Source organism: Arachis duranensis, chromosome 4 (assembly GCF_000817695.3).
Source record: "Arachis duranensis cultivar V14167 chromosome 4, aradu.V14167.gnm2.J7QH, whole genome shotgun sequence".
In the NCBI taxonomy this organism is placed as follows: domain Eukaryota; kingdom Viridiplantae; phylum Streptophyta; class Magnoliopsida; order Fabales; family Fabaceae; genus Arachis; species Arachis duranensis.
The window spans coordinates 118,903,030-118,927,901 of NC_029775.3; the positions used below are offsets into that span (position 1 = coordinate 118,903,030).

The 24,872-nt window shown below is 37.6% G+C and overlaps 2 protein-coding genes across 2 annotated transcripts; both read left to right on the plus strand.

The window, feature by feature from the left end:
- The first annotated feature begins 252 nt into the window (after window positions 1–252).
- Window positions 253–4,054, plus strand: LOC127746716 (putative disease resistance protein At4g10780). The gene is made up of 2 exons (XM_052260734.1): window positions 253–690; window positions 1,056–4,054. Exon 2 carries the CDS (start codon window positions 1,259–1,261, stop codon window positions 4,052–4,054), a length of 2,796 nt encoding a protein of 931 aa, XP_052116694.1. The 5' UTR covers window positions 253–690; window positions 1,056–1,258.
- A 4,727-nt stretch (window positions 4,055–8,781) lies between these two features.
- On the plus strand, window positions 8,782–24,662 carry LOC107486500 (probable disease resistance protein At4g27220). Its single transcript, XM_021141241.2, has 3 exons — window positions 8,782–9,109; window positions 9,272–9,376; window positions 21,553–24,662. The coding sequence occupies exons 1-3, from the start codon at window positions 8,896–8,898 to the stop codon at window positions 24,231–24,233; spliced, it is 3,000 nt and encodes a 999-aa protein (XP_020996900.2). The 5' UTR covers window positions 8,782–8,895; the 3' UTR covers window positions 24,234–24,662.
- Window positions 24,663–24,872: the final 210 nt, after the last annotated feature.

Below are 24,872 nucleotides of genomic sequence, written 5' to 3' on the forward strand. Positions count from 1 at the left end.
ATGCTTATGAATTTATTTTATATATATATAATGCGTAATAATTTTTTGTTTCTCTAGTAACTCAAATCAATTATGAAATTATAAATAATATATATAATAAATAAAAAAATAAATGAATATATTTTAAATTTGATATTAAAATTGTCAATTGTTTATTAAATTGTAGCTAAATGATTAACTTTATCCTTCTGAATTTTACTTTGTAGTAACAGCTTGAAACATTAATTTGATATTAAAGTAAAAAGAATTCATAATATAATAGCTCAATTGAAGAAGTAGTCTTCTTTGCAAGTCTTGGTGTTAGTCAATGTCAGATAATAATGTTGTCGGTGAATTCCCTTTTTTCCATCTGATGTAGGGCCACCTTGTTGGCGTGAATAACGTAACTTGTCACTTATCAATCTTGATTACTTTGTTGTTCTTAGAGAGTTAAACAGGGTTGGTTGAATAAGAAAAACGCAAGAGTAGTTATGGGTAGACCGAAGGAAGAACATTACTGGAATCAAGTTACAAAAGAGGCAGACGGTACGTGGAAGTGCAACCGCTGTGGACGACAGTTTAGTGGTGGTGCTTCTCGAATTAAAGCTCATGTGGATCGGATCTCCGGGAAAGGTATCTCTATATGCTCTGCTTCACCTCATCATAATCTTCCACAACCACAGCCACAACAAACTGCAAATCCAATGGAAGGTAATACTGTGATAGTTTCATGAATTCATTTGTGCTCAAAACTTAAGTTGATTCATCATGAATTCAAGCGGATAGATAGAAGTAAATCAATAATTATATATGTTTCGTACACGCACGAGCCCTTTTTGTTTTTGGATGTGTATGACTCTGAATTCTAGGTGAATTGAAGATGCCATATCATAAATTAGTTGTTCCCAAATTTTAAATTAAATAGAGGGGAAACGTTAATGATTATATCTGATCTATAAATAGTTGTATATCCATCTGTCATTGCTTTGATTGCTTTATACCCAACTTGTGTTGAAGTGTAAAACTGTAAAAGTCTTGACTGAATCTTTTGCTGCCTCATGTTTGTACTGATTAAGTGGCTGCTGAAGATCATGATCATGAAATGGTTGATGCCTCCATTTTTGGAAGTATTATTAGTGAACCCATCAACTTTCCGGGAGGTAAGCACCCCTTGCTCCCATCAATTCATCATTGCGTTGGATAACCAGATTTCTGTTTCTTCCACCAAAATTTGAGAAATCTAATGAAGGAAATTATATAATATCTTTTGAGATATCTAATGTGTGTGTGTGTGTATCTAATAAGTGATTACATTATAAAGTTAAATGAATTGGTGCATGATCTAACCCTTGAAGAAGAGGACATTAAGGGGGACTTAGATTGGCTCAAGTCTCAGGGCAAGCAGAGTAAAGAACAAGTTGAAAATTGGTTGAATAAAGTGCAAGAATTGAGAAACAAAGTTGGTGATTGCTTGAATTTTGTGATAGGAATAGCTCATAATTTTAATGAAAACTACGCACACTATCTTAGACTTCAAATACAGCAATTAACTGAACAAGTGAGCGAGCATAAGAAGCTAAAGCCTGTGGTGTTGTCAAATGAATTTGTTGGTGGCTTTTTTATGACAAATGTTAAGAAGATGTGGGAGCTTGTTGGAGACGAGAAAGTGTTGATGATTGGAATACATGGAATGGGAGGGGTGGGTAAAACATGTCTTGCAACTCATTTGGAAACTCAAATCAAAAGGAAAGGAACCTTCAACCACGTCATTTGGGTCACCGTGTCCCGCAATTATAGCATTTTGAAGCTTCAAGAAGTCATCGCCAGAAGAATTGGTGCAAAGCTTAATGGAGATGATGATGAGAGAACAAGAGCAGCTCATTTGTCATCCGCATTATCAGAAAAAGGAAAATGGGTGCTTATTTTGGATAATGTTTGGAAATTTATTGATCTGGAAAAGCTGGGAATCTCTCGTTGTAGAATCAATGGCTCTAAATTGATTCTAACAAGTCGATTGAAACATGTGCTTAAACAGATGGATTGCCGCACATTTAATATAATAGAAATGTGTCCTCTCTCTAATTATTATTATGTGAATGAAGTGTTGGAGTTATTTCTTTTAAGACTTGGTGAAGATCACAAAACATTTGCAACCATTCCTCCTAATATATTAAAGATTGCAAAATCTATTGCATGGAAATGCGATGGCTTACCACTTGCAATCAGTGTAATGGCTAGAACCATGAAAGGGATTGATGACATTCATCAGTGGAAACATGCGTTGAATAAACTTGAGGGACAGGAGATGGTGGGAGAGATGGAAGAAGAGGTATTTCAAGTGTTAAAACTGAGCTATGATAACTTAACACATAAATCCATGCAAAATAGTTTCTTGCATTGCGCATTATACTCTAAAATTCGGCGAGGTTATAGAATGATAATGATGCTGGTTGACAGTGGAGTCATAAATGGAAGGAGGAGCTTGGAAGAAATTTTTGATGAAGGCTGTACCATATTGAATGAACTTAAAGAACATTCGATGTTATTGTCTGAATTTGGTTATCTGAGGATGCAGAATTCAATGAGAAATATGGCATGTCATATACTTAAAGAATCTCAGAGGTGCATAGTGAGATTTGATCAAAGATGGACAGGAATACCTCACATGCAGGAATGGACTGCTGATTTGGACATAGTTTCTTTGGATGCAAACTGGATAGAAGAAATCCCAGCGGGAATATCACCCAATTGTCCAATGTTATCCACCTTGATTCTCAGTAACAATGACATCAACAGCATTCCAGAATGCTTTTTCACACACATGAAATCTCTAGCAATACTTGACCTATCTGGAAATGACAGTTTAACCTCTCTGCCGGATTCCCTGTCTGGCTTGACTTGTCTTGTTTCTCTAATGCTCCATCGATGTGAAGCTTTGGCAAATGTGCCTCCATTGGGAAGGCTTCAAAAATTGTCAACGTTGGTAATTTCACACACTTCAGTTGAGGTGGTTCTAGGCTTGGAAACGCTACCAAACTTGAGATGGCTTGATCTATCTCACAATTCAAAGTTGAGGTTGGAATCAGGGTGGGTGCTACATGGTCTTACAAATTTGCAATATCTGGATCTCTTCGAGTCTATGTTAAATGTGGAATCAGAGGTTGTGAAAGGGATGACCACACTTGAATGTTTTGCGGCCGGCTTTCATGACTGCAAAAGCTATCACAATTATGTGGAAAGTATATGGAACGGAGGTTCTGCACCCAAACGTTATCTTCTCTATTTGGGTAGTATCGTTGACTCTGAATGGATTTTTGACGTTCATGATGATATTGATCCAAGTGGTGACGACTACCAAATTGTACATTTATTAGATTGCGAAGAATCCCCTCATTTGCTGCCAGAAAATCTTACCAAGCTCCACTTTGATTGTAATGCGCATTGGAAAAGCTTATGTGATGCTCTGTCAAATGTTACTCCTCCTCGTTTGAAGAACATTGAGATTATGAGTTGCAAACAAATGAAGAGCCTGTTTTGTTTATTTGGTAAATGTTCCTTTTGCAGTAATCTCAACAGCCTTCAGTCCTTGACACTTGTTGATTTGGAGAGCTTAACAGCCATTTGCAAAGATGTTTCTCTTACTGATTCAACAACACGGCCTCTTGAACCAAATGTCATCTTCTCTCATCTCAGGCACTTAAAGGTCTCGTTTTGCAATGCGATAGAAACGTTGGTAACAGTAGGATTATTGCCCCAACTTCGAAACCTGCAGACATTAACTGTAGAGTGTTGTGGATCATTGAGAGAAATATTTGCAGCGAGTAGCAGTGGTGCTGATAGTGATGATGCTGCTTCCACCATTACACTCCCCAACTTAACCTCACTCTACTTGTCTGACTTGCCAATGTTAGAGACTGTGTGCAAAGGAATTATAATCTCTACATCTTTGCCGAAATTGGAGATCCGTCGGTGTCCCAAGTTAGAAAATCTCTCTCCATTTCAAGTCTCATCATCATCGGATACTTCTTACGCATCTCTTTCTTTTGGGTTCTTTTTCCGTAATGCCTTCATGTGAAAGAAATTTTTGTTTTGTTTTCTTGTTATATATATCTTTAACTTATTAAAATTTTTAGTACATCCTCTTTAATTAAATAATATTATTTATATAAAAAATTGACTAAAGACTAAAAATTTAAAAGATAAATAATATTTTTTATATTAATTTATCTGTAATTTTTATTCGAAAACAAGTTGCCCTGTCAACTCAAATTGAAGCACAAAGTTTGACACTCTCAACGCATATTTCGGTGAAAAATCATGCGTTGAGAAATTTTAAAAGTAGCACGCCAGTGAGTTGCCACCACCTGCTATATTATTCAAAATCTTCGTTCTGTAATATTTTTCTTTTAAGATTTTGTCTCTGATCTTCGTCTTACCTTTTTTTTTGTTTTTTATACATATTTTCTTTTAATTTGAACTACTAACAAAGCTGTTAAGGCAAATTTCCTTTTTAGTTTTTTTTGTACTAAATCAATATAAACATACCAGTATGTATCTAGATAAGTTAAAGGAAAAGTCTAGGACCAGCAGTTTTATTGAATTTTGGCCAGCATATAACTAACAGAGAAAGATGAGTCATTGGATGAAATCTCACACCAATCTCACACCATCAAATCATCATTGATGGCTAGTTGATGGCTAACAATCACAAAGATTGCTGACCCCTAGCATTGCTCTAAGTTAAATGTATCAAAATAGACAAATTTAAATATCAACGACATATTATATATTTTTAAGAAAAACTAAGAATTTTATCATTTTAAAAAAATATTAGAGGTTAATTTATTTAATATTCTGAAAAATTAAATCCTAATTTACAAATTTATTTTATCAGGAATTTTTTTCAAAGCATAGTTATCTCATACATGACTTTTTATGACTTCACAAATTATAAAAGTCAAGACCATGAGTATAACTACTGTATAAGAGAACTGATTACTTTTATTTGCCCTACTTGCTACTGATACATTACGTACTCGTAGGTAACTTCTCGTGGCGCGTGGCGGATGTGAATGTTTCTAGTAGTGAATCTTAATTAAGTTTCAGTCAAGTAAAGGCGAAAGAGATAACAAAGTAAACTTTTCATTGGTCTATATAATAATTGCGTTCATTAAAAAAAAATAAATAACAGATATATAACAATAAAAGGGAGAAAAGGAAATACTTATGGAAAAAAACTTTCCGAAACAAACTTTAGACTTTCTTATAATATTCACTAGTGTAAAGCCGGGCTACGCCTTGAATCATATACATAATCAATTTTATTGTATTTATATATAATTTATTTATAAATAAATTAATATATATTTATGATTTAATATATGTATCAACTATGTTATTTTATAGTGAATATATATTCATTGATATTAATAATTATTATTTTTACTTTAAAAAATTTCTCCCACATAAAATTCATTATATAGAATAAAATAATTTTATTCTCTATTTTTAATTGCCGAAATAATTTTTTTATTCCATATTAGTGGATTTTATTTATATGTAAAAAAATTATTATGTATTCGTATTTAAAAAAATTGTAATACTATGTTATTGTTATACACAAAAAAAAAATATTAAATAATTTATACAAATAGTTTTTATTGTAATTACACAAATAACAATTATTAACTATGTGACATTCAATTATATATTTAGACCCGAATCAAATTAATTCAATTTGCGATAAGTATATTATTAGTTCAAATGACATAGTCTCTCCAAAGTTCTGAAAATTGAATCAGTCATTAAACCGTTTTAGTTATTGTTTTACTGATTCATAGGTTCAACTGATTCGACCATTATTGAACCGAAAAACCGTTTTATAATAAAATAATAAATAAAATATAAATAAACACATTAAGTATCATAATAATAATCACTATGGTTTAATAGTCCTGATATTTTTATAATCAAAATTGACCGTTTGCCCTAAGATATGTTGATACCCATAATCATACCTTCAAATTCTACAAGGTATAAATATAAAATAAGATTTAAAAAAGTACGTAAAAAAAGTTAATTTCATTGAACATTACAATCATTAGTATATAAGGAATAACCATTATTATAAAGTATGAAAATATGGAGAAGAATCACAACCATTCAATCATCATCACTAGGAAAAGAAACTTCAATTATGGAGTGGAAAAAAATTTGTGATTAGTATATAAGAATTTGTTGTCGGCAACAGTAGCAATATCTATAAAATTATTTAGAAATTGACATGTTTTTGGTAAGATGCTCAAATTCCACAGATAGAAAAATGACATAAGAAGCAGCTAAGAAAATTCTTCAAATAATATCATTCAATCGCAAGCCATCAACACATACAGGACAAATCAAATATCCTTATTAATTAATGATTTTATCTAACAATTTAGGATTAAAATTTCATTTGGACGGAAGTAATAATTTCCTCTATTCGTTCCTAAATAACTAATAAGGACAAGAGTTAAACTAAGAAATTAATTTTTTTTTGTCAATTCTTTAAATTATTTTTATTTTAAACCGTAAACTTAAAAAGAAAAAGAGTAAAAATAATTTTACAATATTCTATTAGTTATTATGATCACTCGATTAATATTCCTTTAGTCAAGTCAATTTATGTTAAAAGGTAAATAAATTAACTAAACTACTAAAGTATCGCTTTAGTCAAGTCAATTTGCCACTTAATAATTTAATTTGAGAATGACGCATGTGGCTATCCCTATAGTTTCTTATGGTGTGTTTGTTTGAAGTGAAAATGGGAGGAAGGAAAAAGAAGGGAAAGAAATTAGAAGGAAAATATTTATTTTTTTTTGTTTGGTTGAGGAGAGAAATAGGAGAAGAAGAAAAATGGATGGAAAAATATTGGTGGAGTCTACCTTTTTTTTTTTCCTTTCAACAATGGAGAGAAAATTAATTCTCTCTCTCTACTTTCAATATTACCCCTTTACTTTTTTCAATATATTTTATAATATAAGGGTAAAATTATTTTTTTATATTATTTCTTTCCTTCTTATTTTTCTTTCATCCAAACACATCTAAAAAAAATAAAAATTCACTCAATTTCTTTCCTTTTCTTTCTTTCCTCTCTATTTTTTTCCTCTTTATTTCTTTCCTTCCAACCAAACATAGCCTTAGGGACATTATCTACTTTTCCAACTCTTAGCTCGACAGAAATTATTTTTAATATGAAAATAGAGACGTTATTTTGGTTGAATATTGATATTTGAACTGTATTATAGTATTGTAGAAATTATTCAATACGCTCTCCATGTGTTTTAATATGTCCTCCACGTGTTGGCTAATATGTTGTCACGTGTCTAACACGCTCTCCACGTATTGGCTAGAATACTGCCACATGTCCAACACGCCCTCCACGTGATGCCCTTCTACTTGACACCTCTATCCATGCGTAAATACACCCATTCCCAGCTAATACACCACCCTAAATCCCATAACCAAATTCTTGAGCCCCATGCAAGGACCCCTACACGCGTAGATGCTCGCCACCGCACAATAATTAAGCTCCGACGAGAAACTAATTAAGCCACTTGTTAAAGTTTTCAATACATTAATGAATAAATTTGGTCTCTTATTTTCAATGATGTATTATTTCAGTGTTTCAGCAATTTCAAATAGAAATTGATGTAAGCTTTTGTATGTAATGTTTATCGAATAAAAAGAAACGCATTATATTGGCTTATATATCCATCTTATTTATTGATTAATGATTTTATCTAACTAACAAGCTAACTGGGTAGGACGTTTAAAATGTTCCGGAAAATATAAATCCAACGTGTATATGATCTATTGATATGGCTATGGTTAAGTGGCTATTACTTCTTGCATATATAGGGTAGAACCATGAAAGCCATTAATTATTACACCTTTTGTTCCAAGAGAACTTAGTTATTTCATTATTTTATAAGGTAATTAATTTTCATATACATACGAGCCTCTTGACATACGAAAATTCTTCTATACGATGAATTATATATTATTAGGAGCAGATTCTAGTCACAGTAAAAGGAGAAAGAGAAATTCACTAATTTTCCATTTGACTGAATTACGAGTAGGAGGCGACACTTTATCATAATAATAGAATCAGAGAAACTCTAGGACTCCACAATTAGCATTTTTATTAAAATCTAGACAGCACTTAGTCGACAAAAAAAATGAATAATTTTTCACTGTTAAATGAAATCTTATACTATTAAAAATACGATTGATGACTAATTAATAACTACAAATTACAGAATGTCAAAATATAGTCACATTATGAACTTTTACATGTATACACACACATACTAGTTTGTAATTTTTGAGTTCGTAATTTTATGTACAAACATTTTTTATCTATTTAGTAGTTTTTAAAATCACTGTGAATAGTATTTATAATAAGTAAAAAAAATAGGTAAATGTATTTTAATTTTTTTTATTAGAACTATTAAATTGTAGCTAGATAATTACTTTTACCTTTCTTAATTTTAAGGTGGAAACTCAGGTGCAGTCGAGTTCACGTGAAGTTGATACCTGAGAGCCGTTAGATGATTTGATTGATTTGACTAAATTTTCATTTAACGGCTCTGAAGTATCAACTTCACGTGAAGTCGACTCCACCTGAATTTTCACCTAATTTTAATTTGTAATAATAGCTTGAAACATTAATTTGATTTTAAAGTAAAAAGAATTCATTCATAATATAATAGCTCAATTGAATAAGTGTAGTCTCCTTTGCAAGTCTTGGTCTTTGTCATTTTATAAGTCAACCACCTTCTTGGCGTGAATATACTTAGCTGTAGATATAACTAACTTGTAACTTATCAATCTATCTTACTTTGTTGGTTGAATTAGAAGAACGCAAGAGTAGTTATGGGTAGACCGAAGGAAGAACATTACTGGAATCAAGTTACAAAAGAGGCAGACGGTACGTGGAAGTGCAACCGCTGTGGACGACAGTTTAGTGGTGGTGCTTCTCGAATTAAAGCTCATGTGGATCGAATCCCAGGAAAAGGTATATCTGCATGCTCTGCTTCACCTCATGATAATCATCCACAACCACAAGAAACTGCAAATCCAATGGAAGGTAATACATACAGTAACTTAAGTTGATTCATCATGGATTTAAGCGGATAGGTAGATCATAAGTTAGTTGTTACAAAATTTGTTTCTACCCAACTACTGTGTTGGAGTATAAAAGTCTTGACTGGATCTTTCAATTTCCTGCCTCATGTTTGTACTGATTAAGGTGCTGCTGAACATGAAGATCATGAAATGGTTGATGCCTTTCCTGGAGGTTTAATGCAGCATCCAGTTAATGTCAATACTGAACACATCAACTACTTGCCGGGAGGTAAGCACCCCTTTTGCTCCTATCAATTCATCATTGAGTTGGATAACCAGATTTCTGTTTCTTCCACCATAGTTTGAGTAATCTAATAAATTATATCACTTCTTTTTCTAGATCTCAAAAGTGTGTACGATGAACGACTAATTTTTTGAGATGCTGACAAAAATAACCTCATTTTTGACAACTATGAAAATGTCTTTGTAATATTTTGAAATGCTACAAAAAAATATTCAATTTTGATAAATATGTATTTTTAAAAAGTGTTATAGAAATTGAATTTTGATTTGATTTTTTTTATAAATACGATTAAAAAGATCGGACAATTTTATTCTTAAAAATTAATGATTTTATGCTAAATAGGTTATTTTTAATTCTTTTTATCAATGGCAAATTATTCTTTTAAAAAATGAAAAGAATTCTAGGGATCAAATTTTTATCTATTTTTTCATATATTTTTTAAATAATTATCCAAATATTTCTTAAAAAACATTAATCAAATGCATAAATAATTTGTCAAATACAAAAGTTACTTACTATTTATAAAAAAAATATTTTTTTGATTATTTTTATCGTGTTTAAAATAATTTGAGAATATTTTTGTCATAATAAAAAATGAGAGTTATTTTTGTAAATATTCAAAGGAATTCAGATGTGATTTTAGTAGTTTACCATATATATATATATATATGTGTGTGTGTGTGTGTTAAATTCTAGCTATGGTTATTGTTCATGCCCTGACCCAACACTAAGCCTCAGGTTCGAATACGCCAAAAAGGCCCAATCCATAAGGTTTAGCCTTCACACGCAACCGACCTCTTCACGAGAGGTCGGATTCGACACAAACTCCAAATAAGTAACTGTCCCTAAAATCTCTCAACCCACTTCCAGGAGCCATATCTCAACTCTCCTAAGACAAAGGGACGGTTATCCTCCTTAAAAGGTAGAACTACTTCAATGGTGGTTATTGGTTCACCACTATAAATACACTGACACCCTTCAGGTATCTCTAAGTTCCAATACTCTCTAAACCTGCCTAGGCCCCCACTGACTTAAGTATCGGAGTGTCTTTGCAGGTACCACCCTCCATTCATTCACACGCACGCAAGCCGGACGGAGACTTCCTGATACGAATCAGATCAGAGACTACCATCATCAAACATTTGGGCCAACCTTCTTGGTCTAGTCCACGAATCTCCGATTACCCAACATAACATCGGCGCCATTGCTGGGGACCCGAGAGATAAACTAACGATGGCGGACAATTCACCCGAAGATGGCCACAATGCGTCTGATTCCGAATAAGAGAATCTAAACATGAGGAACAACGACGCGGATATAGCCACCCATCAAGGGGTGAACAATCAGCATGGAGAAGGGACCTTTGGGTTGAAAGACGCGAAGGCAAACTCTTTTGAAGGGCGCGAGTCAGGAAAGGATGGATAGCCCCATGCAACTGATTTCATGGGATTGTTCCACGACCACCAAGGGCGCCTGGAGTAGCTGGAACAAGAGCTGGAGCGACAACGAGAGGCAGAGAGGAACTTGAGGAGCGAGATAGAGCGACGAAAGGAGCTTGAAGAAAAGCTCCTAAAGTTGGAATCTGCCCTCAAAGGACGGAGGTCTCGTAGTGACCGAGAAGATTCTCCCCTGGGGGGAACAAATCCGTTCAGTGAGGAGATAATGAGGGCAAAAGTTCCAAGGAACTTCAAAAGCCCCGACATGGACCTCGATGACGGAACTACAGACCCGAAGCATCACTTGAGCAATTTCAAAAGTCGGATGTACTTGTTCGACGCATCTGATGCTACTCGCTGCAAGGCTTTCCCAACAACTCTCACCAAGGCAGCGATGAAGCGGTTTGATAGCCTTCCCTCGAGGTCGGTCACAAGCTTCGACGACTTATCCCGAAAGTTCTTCATGCACTTCTCCATCCAAAGGGACAAGGTAAAGCACACACCGAGCCTCTTGGTTGTTAAGCAAGAGGTCGGAGAACCTCTAAGAGACTACATGAAAAGGTTCAACAAAGCGTGTTTGGAAATTCAAGACCTGCCCACAGAGGCATTGATTATGGACCTAGTAAATAGACTCTGAGAAGGTCCCTTCTCCCAGTCCATATCGAAAAGGTACCCGACCTCTTTAAGTGATGTACAGAAAAAAACGGAGAAGTACATCAATATGGAGGAAAACGCCAGGCTCCAAGAACCAGGCTGGTGACCCAGGGCCCCTCACTCATCAAAAGAAAAAGAAAGGGAGCCCAAGAAGAAGGAAGAGGTCGGCCCAGAAAGGCCTAGGAGGTATCACTCTTATACTCCTCTCCGAGTTTCCCTGGTTGATGTATACAGGAAAATTTGTCATACTGAAAGGCTACCTCCCCCCAGACCTATTAAAAATAAGAAGGGGGAAAGTCGGGTCGACTACTGCGAGTACCATAAGATATATGGTCACTCCACCAATGAGTGTTATGACCTAAAAAACGTGATAGAAAAGCTGGCCAGAGAAGGTCAGCTGAACAGATATCTCATTGAAAGGTCGGATCACCACGGCAAGAGGAAGCGAGACAACAAGGACCGAAGAGATCCAACACCACAGACCTCAGAAAGACATATACATATGATCTCGGGGGGATTCGGTGGAGGCGGCCTCACTAAATCATCTCATAAAAGACATCTAAAAGAGGTCTACCAAGTCGGGGGTGAAGCTCCCGACCTCCCTGACATCTCTTTTACTAAAGAAGATGGGTAAGGCATTATCCATGGACACGATGACCTAGTAGTGATAACCATGGTACTCGCCAATGTCCATCTCCACAGAACCCTGGTGGATCAGGGAAGCTCAGCCGACATCCTGTTCAAACCAGCATTTGACAAGTTGGGATTGGACGAAAAGGAATTAAGAGCTTTCCTCGATACTCTGTACGGGCTGGGAGACACCCCAATAAAGTCACTAGGATTTATACCCCTACACACGACCTTTGGAAAAGGGGTTGAAATCCAAAACTCTGAGCATTGACTTCATAGTCGTCGATGTGGGATCCGCCTATAACGCTTTAATAGGCAGGACCACCCTAAATCGGCTCGGAGCAGTGGTGTCTACTCCCCACCTATGCATGAATTTTCTGGCGCCAGAGGGAATAGCAACCATCAGGGGAGATCAGAAGCTGGCAAGGAAGTCCACACCATAGAGTTCGGTGGAGTTAGAGGTAAAGAAGAGTTGTGGCCACAACCAGGGAAAAAAACTGAAGAGGTCCAGGTTGGAAAAGAGGAAGGAAAAAACACCAATATAGGGGCCAGCTTAAGAGAAGACCTGAAGCAAAAGCTGATAAAGCTCCTACAAGACAATTCCAACCTCTTCGCCTGGAAAGCTTCCGACATGCCAGGGATAGATCCCGAACTCATGTCACACAAGCTCTCGGTATACCCTAGATTGCAACCTGTCTAGCAACGAAGACGGAAGCTCGGGTCGGAATGGGCTCAAGTGGTGGAAGAGCAAGTACAAGCCCTCTTGGAAGCCGGCTTCATCAAAGTGGTCAAATATCCGGCATGGCTGGCAAACGTAGTGCTGGTCAAAAAGCAAAACGGCAAGTGGAAGATGTGCGTCGACTACACTGACCTGAACAAGGCATATTCTAAAGACCCATACCCACTTTCCAGTATTGATACCCTAGTAGATTCTAGCTCAGGGTACCAATACTTGTCGTTTATGGATGCCTACTCCGGATATAATCAAATCCCGATGTACAAGCCGGATCAAGAAAAACATCCTTCATCATGCCTAGAGCAAACTATTGCTACGTGGTCATGCCTTTTGGACTAAAAAATGCTGTAGCCACATACCAAAGGCTGATGAATAAGGTGTTTGCTCTTCACCTTAGGAATTTAATGAAAGTCTACGTGGACGACATGGTAGTAAAAACCAAGGAGGAGATCGACCTCTTGACAGATCTCTTGCAAGTCTTCAACACCATAAGGATGCATGGGATGAGGTTGAATCCCGCAAAGTGCACCTTCGCGGTAGAGGCTGGAAAATTTCTGGGATTTATGCTGACACAAAGGGGGATTGAAGCAAACCCCGACAAGTGTAAAGTAATCCTAGAAATGAAGAGCCCGACTTGCCTAAGGGAGGTCCAACAGTTGAATGGCCGACTTGCTGGTCTCTCCAGGTTCTTGGCAGAATCAGCACTAAAATCCCTACCACTCTTCTCTCTACTAAGGAAAGGATGCCAATTCGAATGGACTCCTGAGTGCAAAGAAGCATTCCAGGAGTTTAAAAGGTTTCTAAGCTAACCTCCAATTTTGACCTGACCTGCAATCGAAGAAGAATTCGTCATGTATTTGTCCATAGCAGACAAAGCTGTAGCGTCGGCTCTAATACGGAAAGACGAGATCGGGCAGCATCCTGTATACTTCACTAGCAAAGTTCTACAAGGCCCTGAACTGAGGTATCAAAAACTAGAGAAGTTTGCATACTCCTTAGTGGTAGCCTCACGAAGGCTACGACCTTACTTTCAAGCCCACACAGTAAGGGTGCGAATAAACAGCCCATGAAGCAAATCCTCCAGAAGATGGATGTTGCGGGCAGAATGGTTCAATGGGCAATAGAGCTCTCCGAGTTCGACCTAAAGTACGAAACTTGGACGGCCATCAAAGCCTAATGCCTCACCGACTTCGTAGCAAAATATGCAGGGGATCCAGAAGAAGAATCTGATACATGGGAGCTATATGTAGACGGATCCTCAAACAAAATAGGAAGCGGTGCAGGCATAATACTTGTCAACAAAGGGGGAACGTAAATAGAAGTCTCCCTCAAATTTGAATTCTCAGCTTCCAACAATCAGGCAGAATATAAAGCCTTGATTGCGGGATTAAAGCTGGCAGAAGAAGTCGGTGCAACAAAAGTACCGGTATTCAGCGACTCTCAGGTGGTGACCTCCCAAATAAATGGAGAGTACCAGGCTAAAGACCCCAATATGAAGAGATACTTGGACAAAACCTTGGAGTATCTCAGGCGCTTTGTAGAAATCGAGGTCAAGCACATAACTCGGGACCTCAACAGCAGAGCAGACACCCTCTCCAAGTTAGCAAGTACCAAGCCAGGAGGGAACAACATAAGCCTGATCCAAGAGACTCTCCAAGAACCCTCTATGGCAAAAACAGAGGCCAAACAAGACATCTTTGAGATCTCTGGATTAGACCTTGGGTGGATGAACCCTTTAATCAAGTACCTAAAATTCGACATCCTACCCAAAGAAGAAAAGAGACCAAGAAAATCTGGAGGGAAGCACAAAGCTACACTTTGGTAAAAAATATCCTTTACAAAAGGGGGATATCAACACCACTATTAAAGTGCGTCCTGACCTCAAGAACAGCAGAAGTCTTAGAGGAGGTCCACAATGGTATCTGCGGGAACCACCTCGGAGCTAGGTCTTTAGCCAGGAAAGTCCTCCGAGATGGGTTCTACTGGCCGACCTTGCAGAAAGACTCTACAGAATTCGTGAAGAAGTGTCAGCCATGCCAAATGCATGCGAACTTCCACATCGCTCCCCCCGAGGAGCTCATTAGTATAACCTCTCCATGGCCCTTCGCAAAATGGGGATTGGACTTGTTAGGGCCATTTTCCCAAGCGCCCGGACAAGTAAAATACCTAATAGAAGGGGTAGACTACTTCACGAAGTGGATCGAAGCAGAACCATTGGCCACCATCACTGCCCAGAGAAGTCGGAAGTTTCTCTACAAAAACATTATCACAAGGTATGGAGTACCTCACTCTATCACCACTGATAATGGCACTCAGTTCACCGACTCAACCTTCGGAAACCTAGTAGCCAGCATGAATATCAAGCATCAGTTCACCTCGGTAGAGCACCCACAAGCAAATGGGCAAGTTGAGGCAGCCAACAAAGTCATATTGGCAGGGTTGAAGAAAAGGTTGCAAGATGCAAAGGGAGCCTGGGCTGAAGAACTCCCACAAGTACTTTAGGCTTACAAGACTACACCTCAGTCTGCCACAGGAAAAACACCCTTCTGACTTGCTTATGGCGTAGAAGTCATGATACCAGTCGAAATCAACGAGCAAAGTCCAAGTGTGAGCTTCTACGATGAGGTCGAAAACATACAAGGGCATAAGGAAGAACTTGAGCTACTCCCCGAAATCTGAGAACAATCCCAGATAAGAGAAGCAACATTGAAGTAAAGGATGACAAGCAGATACAATCAGAAAGTCATCTGAAGAAGCTTCGCCCCAAACAACCTGATCTTAATCAGAAATGACATTGGAGTCAACAAATCGAGGGATGGAAAGCTTGCTGTCAACTGGAAGGAACCATACAAAATTAGTGAGGTTTTAGGAAAAGGCTACTACAAGGTGACTGACTTGAACGGCACTGAGTTACCTAGGTCGTGGCATGCTTGCAATATAAAAAGGTACTATAGTTAAAAGCGAACCCCACTCCCTGATGTACTCTTTTTCCAACTTCATGGTTTTTTCCTAAAGAAAGAGTTTTCCTGAAGGGAGATTTTTAACGAGGCATCAAAGTGGAGACTGAGGAGGAACAAATTGTCAAAACCCTTAGTAGCAAAAAGTACCTTTGCAAATAAATAAAGATCTTTTTTCAATATCTCTTTATAAATTCCTTTTTATATTATTTTCACTCTTTCTACGAAACACGCGGACTTAAGCTCGACAAAACGTGAAATCTCATGAATCGAGCTAGATGGTCGTCAGGATAAAACGACGAGGTACAAGTCGGTGTAAAGAGGTTATAAAAGTAGATCATGAAAGAACTCGAAAATTAGTCAACTCACAAGTCAAAAAAATCGAGAAGAAATAAAATGTATCTCAAAAATAACCTAAGTCACGAAACTCAATAAAAGAAAAATTGAGTATAAGGAATACCAAAAAGAGATAAGAAAATCTATAAAAAAAAACAAAGGCAAAAGCTGACCCAAGTCTTTGAGAAAAATAACTTAGACAAAAAACAACCAAGCCAAGATAAAAGATTTTCAAAAAAGCAAAAAGATCAAAAAGGTTTTCCAAAACCGCCTAAATAGAAAGCATGCACACACGGATAGCCTAAAACCCTTATCCAAAAAAAGGTATTTTTAATATTTTGTTTACGGCCACAAAGGGCCAAAAAATGTTAAGTAAGAACCACCACAAAACAAAACATGAAATTGTTTAAAAAAGGGGCCCACAGGCTGGGCCCCAAAATAGCCAAAAACAGTCAAATGGTAGAAGAGTTGGAATCGCCAGAAGGAAGAGAGGCCGGATCAACTGCAGGGGAGGCTGGATCAACAGCAGGAGAGGTTGGATGGGAAGAAGTCAGAGCGGCAGCAGAAGAAGGCGTGACAGTCTCATCGAGACCTTGAGAAGGAACCCTTGAAGAACTCGGCTCCTCACGAGTTGGAGACTCCACTAGCCTCTGCCCCCTAGTCTTCAAGTCAGAATCTGTCTCAGGCCGAGGAGGAGAAACGATCGCCCCATCAACAACTATGTTATCAGGATCAAGAGGAGAAAGGTCCAAGCCAGGAGCAATAACTCTGACTTATTCCTTGAAAATCCTCCACGCCTCCTCCGAGCTATCCGCTATGGACTCCTCCAGATCCTGATAAGCCTCCCGACCCTTCCTCAGATCCCTCTTCAGGTCTAGGTTCTCCCCAAAAAGCCTCATATAACTTTACTCCGCCTTCTCCTTGAGGCCCTCTGCCAAAGCACACTGGCCCATCAGCTTCTCTTCCCTCTCCTGAAGACGGGCCTTCTCTTCCTTCAACTCCTCCACCTCCTCCTTGAGTCTCTTCTCCTCTTCTTGGTAAAGAAAAATCCTTCCCTCCAACTCCTCAACCTTCTAGGATGAACCCAAGGAGCTGAGGGGAGTCTTTTCCAGAATATCAAGAAGCTTGGTGCATACTCCAGCCGCCCTAACACTCCCCTGAACCATGGTGTTAAGATGGTTTTGAACGAAAACATCATCCAAACTAATGGTAGTATGAGGGAAGATGTGATTTCGAACAAATTTGGGACCATCAAAACCAGGCTCCCCAGAAGAAGAACCATACCCTGAAGTCTTACGTTTCTTCTTCTCGGGTTCAGAAGCAGGTCGGGCGGGTAAAGAGGGAGGAGGAAGAGAAGAGGCAGAAGATACCACTATAGGTCGGGAAGAGGTCCCCAAGTCACGAGGAGGAGGAGAAGGGGGAGGAGGGAGAACGCCAGCAGCTCGGGCAGCATCAACTCGGGCCCTAGACCTCTTTCTAGCCTCTGATAAGACTCATTGGATCCCTTCTTAGCCATTTCTTAAAACAATAAAAAATAAAAGAGTTAGTCAATAAATCGAAAAAGACAACTCGGAAACTTTAAATCGGGATCAACAAGTTGGGAATTATCTACGATTAATAACAAATATACCTATTTGGGTCCGAACAAAGCCCGGAGACCCTGCAGGAATTTCTGTGTCCAGATTAGGGGCTCTTCCCTAAACTTCTCGGAAGAACCCCACAACAGCCTTTTCAGCCTCATCCAAATCATTTAGGCCATACTTCTCCACAGGAAAGGCCTCCAAATAATATAGGAAAAAACGGGGAGAAGAATTTTGGTCCAGAAAAAAGGGGTGATGGCCCTCCGTAGCTTGGATTTTGAAGAAAAAAGTTCTTAAAATCGTGAAAAGATTCATCAAAAATGGAGAAAACTTTCTGACCTTGAATGGCCCGGAAAAAAATCCACTGTTGCTTATTATTTTGCCCACTAAAAGGCTTGGTCATATGAAAGAGATAGAAAAATATTTTTAAGGAGATTGGAAAATCTAGTTCTCGACTAACAAGTTGATAAATTTTTAGAAAACCCCAAGAGTTGGGATGGAGTTAAGAAGGAGCAATGGTTCAGAACATCAACCTCAAAATCAGAAAAAGGCAGAAAAACTCTCAAACAGGTAAAGAGACTCTCATACATAAAAAAGAAATGAGGGTCAGCCTCAGCAGCCTTTCCAAAACAAACCCGGTCTTCAGGACCCGGGACAACCAACTCATACTCAGGCTCATCGGCCTCATCACTACAGATCCTTTGGTGGGTGCGTAGGTCAGTAATATAATCTGTATCCACTAAGGGCTCTTCCCCTAGGACAGTACCGTCTACCCATTCAGACTCCAAAGAAGACATCTTTTCTTTAAAAAGTGGTGGAAAAAGGCAACGAAGACCTACAGAGCAAAAAACGAAAAGAAAAAATCAAGTAGGATCCTTAAAAGACAAAAATGGCCCCTCAAAGGAGTAGAACCATCAGAGCCGCCAACAGACTCGCTACAAACTCCTCTAAAAATAACAAAACAGGGCATTCAATAATAAAAGAAGAAGAAAAAGAACTGACCTTCGTTTGCAAGAGAGAATCCGGCGTAGTAACGACTAAAGCACTCACAAGAAGGAAGAAGCGCTCATGAGAAGGAGGAAGCTTTTCTTTTGAACAGAGAGCAGGTAGAGAAGTTTTCAGAAAGGAAACAAAGAAAGAGAGGGAAAAAATATTTATAAACATCTCAAGGGCAAGGAGGTAAAAACGATGCGATCATTAAAAGAAACGCGCCGTTACCAATGTAACTGCTCCCCGCACATAATTACGCAATCCCTAAATGGACGCCACGTTTGATTAGACGCGACTGTTGGGAAATTCGAATCACGTCGGTTTTGAAAAATCACGTCGGTTCCTCAACACGTCGGCTACAAGCCCGAGTTCAAATACTCGAGTCCAACTCATTAGCAAAGAGATCAGACTCGAGTAGGGGCACTATTCATGCCCTGGCCTAACACTAGGGCCCAGGTTCGAATACGCCAAAAAGTTCCAATCCATAAGGTTTAGCCTTCACACGCAACCAACCTCTTCACGAGAGGTCGGCGACACAAGCTCCATCCTAAGGAAGTCGGGAGCGAAGGTTAGCTGGCAGATAAACTGCCCCTAAAATCTCTCAACCCACTTCCAGGAGGCATATCTCAACTTCCCTAAGATAAAGGGACGGTTATCCTCCTTAAAAGGTGGAACTACTTCAATGGTGGTTATTGGTTCACCACTATAAATACACTGACACCCCTCAGGTATCTCTAAGTTCCAATCCTCTCTAAACCTACCTAGGCCCCCACTGACTTAAGCATCAGAGTGTCTTTGCAGGTACCACCCCCCATCCATTTACAAGCCGGACGGAGACTCCCTGATACGAATCAGATCGAAGACTACCATCATCAAACGTTTGGGCTAACCTTCTTGGTCTAGTCCATGGATCTCCAGTTACCCAACGTAACAATTATCATTCTGAATAAAAAAGTTCCAGTTAAATACTCAAATCTCAAGCATAAAGAATAAAGGGAAATGGTGTGTGTATAAATCTAGATTTAGAAAGTGAAGATAATTGGTGCAGAATTCATAACCCACAAATTAATCGGTAAGTACACCGGGTCATACCAAGTAGTACCTCAAGTGAATGAGGGTTGATCCCACGAGGATTGATAGACTAAGCAATAATGGTTAAGTGATTTACTTAGTTAGACAAACAAAAAATGGTGTTTGAGAGTTCAAAAAGCATTAAACAGTAAACTCAGAATATTAGAAGACAGGCAATAAATAAGTTGGGAATAATATATGGAGAATGCAGTTAAGACTTCAGAGTTATCTATTTTTCGGATTGACTTTTCTTATTAATTTATTTTAATCATGCAAAATTTAATTCTTGGAAAACTGTATATGACTAAACCCTAATTCCTTAGACCTTTTTAGTCTCTTCTAAAATTCATCAACCGCCAATTTCTTGGTCAATTAATTCTAATTAGAGGGTGAAGTTTAATTCTAGTTATTATGCCGCAAAAATCCTAATTATCCAAAGATAAGAGGATTATATGTCACGTATCCCGTTAAATCCAGATAATTAGAATTTAGGAGAGTATGTTTTCAAGTTGTTGTTCAAGTAAAGAGCTTTTTCAAGTTATACAAGAACTCAATTAGAAAGAGGGTCATACTTCCGTTCCACCCAATTTCATAAAATAAAGAACGAAAATAATTCTTGAATTATATGAATCAATACATGAATAAAAATAGAAAAAACAAGCAACAGAATCAATCCATACAATAGATAGAGCTCCTAACCTTAACAGTGGAGGTTTAGTTGCTCATGGTTCAGAGTGAAAACTAGAATTCTTGTAAACTGTAAATTTAGGATGAAGTAGAAGAGAAGAGAAGAGAAGAGGAGAGTCTGAAGGGCTGATTCTTTCCCTTTTATATTTAATCCTAATTAATGTAAAAATATATTTTCTAAAACTAAATAATATCTTTTTCTATTTTAAAATAAAAATTAAAGTTTAATCAGAATAAATAAAAGATCTTGCGCGGCTTGTGCAACGACGTAGGGACCACTTGATTGAAGGAGAGCTTGCGCCTAACTTGGCATGGAGCTGCGCCTTACTTGAGGTGGGCAGCGTGTCTTGGCGTGGAGTGTTGAGTGTTGTGCCTTATTTGAGTGTAGTTTGCGCCTAACTTGAGTTGCTCATACCAATGTTGCGTGTTGTTGTTGTGTAGGCGCAGCCTTGGCAGCGTTCCTTGGTAAGAAGTATAAACTATTATACATCGTTGGAAAGCTCTAGAAGTTAGCTTTCCAATGCCACTAGAAGCATGTCAATTGGATCTCTGTAGCTCGAGTAATTCAGGTTAGAGTGCAGAGAGGTTAAGGTTGACAGCATCATTCGCCTTCTTCGCTTTTTCTGCGGACACTTCATCAAATCCAGCTGAATGCTACCTAAAATAAATAGAATTTCACACGATTCAAAGTAGCATCCATAGTATCTAAAAGATAATAAATTCTTGATTAAACACAACAAATTGAATACAAATTCACTAGGAAAAAATAGAAAAGAGGCTCACGCATCAATAATTAGGGTGAAATTTTATTAAAACTTTTTTATTGATAAATTAAACATAGCACAATAATTATAGAGAGATATGGTTTAATCTTAATCTCACCATAATTTGATTGGTAAAAATTACATTTAGTAGAATATAAAAGTTAGAATCAATAAATGATGTAATTCTAAGTAAGTTCAATATGGGTGAATAGACTTTCATTTGTTTATGTTTTAATTTTATACAAATTTCCCCTTGAATTAGAAGTTCATGTTTTATAAATTTGTTTATGTGCGTTTGAAATTTGAACTTTATGTAATAGGCTCGGCAGCGGTGGTCGAAAGCAACAACGTTGGTTTTGTAAGTGATGAGATTAAAAAGTTACTTGAATTGCTGCATGATCTAAGCCTTGAAGAAAACGACATTAAGGGAGAGTTAGAGTGGCTTAAGTCTCAGGGCAAGCAGAGCAAGACACAAGTTGATGATTGGTTGAATGAACTGCAACAATTGAGAAACAAAGTGGGAGCATCTCATAATTTAATACAGCCATTAATTTTACAAATGAGCGAGCTTAAGAAGGAAAAGCCTGTGGTATTGTCAAATGAATTTGTTGGTGAAGATTTTGAGGAAAATGTTAAGAAGATGTGGGAGCTTGTTGGTGACGAGAAAGCATTGATGATTGGGATACATGGAATGGGAGGGGTGGGTAAAACATGTCTTGCAACTCATATTGAAACTCAAATCATAAGGAAAGGAACCTTCAACCACGTGATTTGGGTCACCGTGTCTCGTGATTATACCATTTCAAAGCTTCAAGAAGACATCGCTGAAGCAATTGGTGTAAAGCTTGGTGGAAATGAGAGAAGAAGAGCTGCACATTTGTCATCTGCATTATCAGAGAAAGGAAAATGGGTGCTTATTTTGGATGATGTTTGGAAATTCATTGATCTGGAAAAGGTGGGAATCCCTCGTTGTAGAATCAATGGCTCTAAACTGATTATAACAACTCGGTTGGAACATGTGCTTCGACAGATGGACTGCCCCACACGTAATGTAATAGCAATGCGTCCTCTCTCTCAGAGTGCAGCTTTGGAGTTATTTCTTGCAAGACTTGTTGAAGATCACAAAACACCTGCAACCTTTCCTCCTAATATACTGGAGATTGCAGGGAATATTGCATGGGAATGCGATGGTTTACCGCTTGCAATCAGTGTAATGGCTAGAACCATGAAAGGCGTTGATAGCATTCATCAGTGGAGACATGCGTTGAATAAACTTGAGAAAGGGGAGATGGGGGGAGAGATGGAAGAAGAGGTATTTCAAGTATTAAAATTGAGTTATGATAACTTACGACATAAATCCATGCAATATAGTTTCTTGCATTGTGCATTATACTCTGACTGCGGCAATTATGACAAAATAATAATGAATCTGGTTGACAGTGGAACCATAAATGGAAGGAGGAGCTTGGAAGAAATTTTTGACGAAGGCGGTACCATACTGGATGAACTTGAAGACCATTCATTATTCTCTCATGTTTCGAATATGCAGAATTCAGTAAGAAATATGGCATGTCATATATTGAAAGAATCTCAGAGGTTGATAGTTAGATGTGGTAAAGAATTGACAGGAATACCCCACCTGCAGGAGTGGACTGCTGATTTGGAGTTAGTTTCTTTGGATGAAAATGAGATAAAAGAAATCCCAGCGGGTGTATCACCCAAGTGTCCAATGTTATCCACCTTGATTCTGAGTAATAATTACATCAGTAGCATCCCAGAATGCTTCTTCACACACATGAAATCTCTAGCAATACTTGACCTATCTAAAAATCGCAGTTTAACCTCTCTGCCGGATTCCCTGTCGGACTTGACTTGTCTTGTTTCTCTACTGCTTGATGAATGTTACGCTCTGGCAAAGGTGCCTCCATTGGGAAGGCTTCAAAAATTGTCAAGGTTGGTAATTTCAGGCACTCAGGTTGAGATAGTTTTAGGCTTGGAAATGCTGACAAACTTGAGATGGCTTGATCTATCATTCAATGATAAGTTGAGGTTGGAATCAGGGAGGGTGCTGCGTGGTCTGACCAATTTGCAATATCTGAATCTCTTCAAAGCTGCTCTGCTAAATGTGGAAATAGAGGATGTACAAGGGCTGACCACTCTTGAATATTTTGTGGTCGGCTTTGATGACTGCAAAAGCTATAACAATTTTGTGACAGGTATATGCAACACAGGTTCTGTACCCAATTCATATCTTCTCTATTTGGCTAGTATCGAGGATAACTATGATATTAGTGAATCTTATGATGATATTGGTCCAAGTGGTGACCACCAGCGAATTGTACGTTTATTAGATTGCAAAGAATCCCCTCATTTGCTGCCAAATGATCTTACCAATCTCAACATTGATAATAATGGACGATGGGAAAGCTTATGTGATGCTCTGTCAAATAATGCTCCTTCTTCTTTGAAGGACATTGAAATTGGGACATGCACACAAATGAAGAGCGTGCTTTGTTCATTTGGTAATTGTTCCTTTTGCAGTAATCTCAACAACCTTCAATCCTTGGAGCTTCACGGTTTGGATAGCTTAACAGTCATTTGTAAAGAAGATGTTGCTATTACTGATACAACAACACAACCTGTCAAACCAAATGCCGTCTTCTCTCAACTCAGGCACTTGGAGATCTGGAATTGCGATGGGATAGAAACGTTGGTAACAGCAGGGTTATTGCCCCAACTTCAAAACCTGCAGACATTAATTGTAAACAGTTGTGAATCATTGAGAGAAATATTTGCAGCAGGTAGCAGTGGTGCTGATAGTGGTGATGCTGCTTCCACCGTCATTACACTCCCCAACTTAACCTCACTCGAGTTGTATGTTTTGCCAATGTTAGAGACTGTGTGCAAAGGAATTATAATCTCTGAATCATTGCCGAAATTGGAGATCAAAGGCTGTCCCAAGTTAGAAAGTCGCTCTCCATTTCAAGTTTCTTCATCATAGTTACATGATCTTACATATTACTTTTTATGAGTGTAATTTCACACCTCTTCACCTTTTAATTTCTATCTTCACAGCTTTCACGTCATGATTATATATTCATTTACATACTACCAACTAATTTATTGCACGTTTATTCTCTGTGACCTCTATTATTAGTTATCCTCCTAAAAAAAATAATAAAAACACAAAATACAGCGTATGCTTGTTAAAAACAGTGATGATAATAATTTAATTTCCTTGATACTGATACTAATATATTTTAATTATATATTATTCTATCGATAAAAATAAATATCCTTTACACTCAAAACTTAGGGTTGAGTTTTGGGGAAGGGAGAGGACTGTATGTGTGGCTGTGAGGTGAGAAGAGATGAGTTAAAAAGCTAATTGGCTAATACTAGAGAAATGAATTTAATGCCATATCATCTATTTTATAAGTCAATTTAGTATTTTTCATTAACAGAAATTGAAATAATTGATGTCCGATTATTTTTGTTAAATTTTAAAATATTTTAAACATTATTTTATCATTGACATATTTTAAGATTATTTTTGTGAGCACCAAAATATTTCTGGTACCCGATTTGGCCGATTTGATAATTTTATTCATCATATATTATCATTAAAAACAAAATCAAT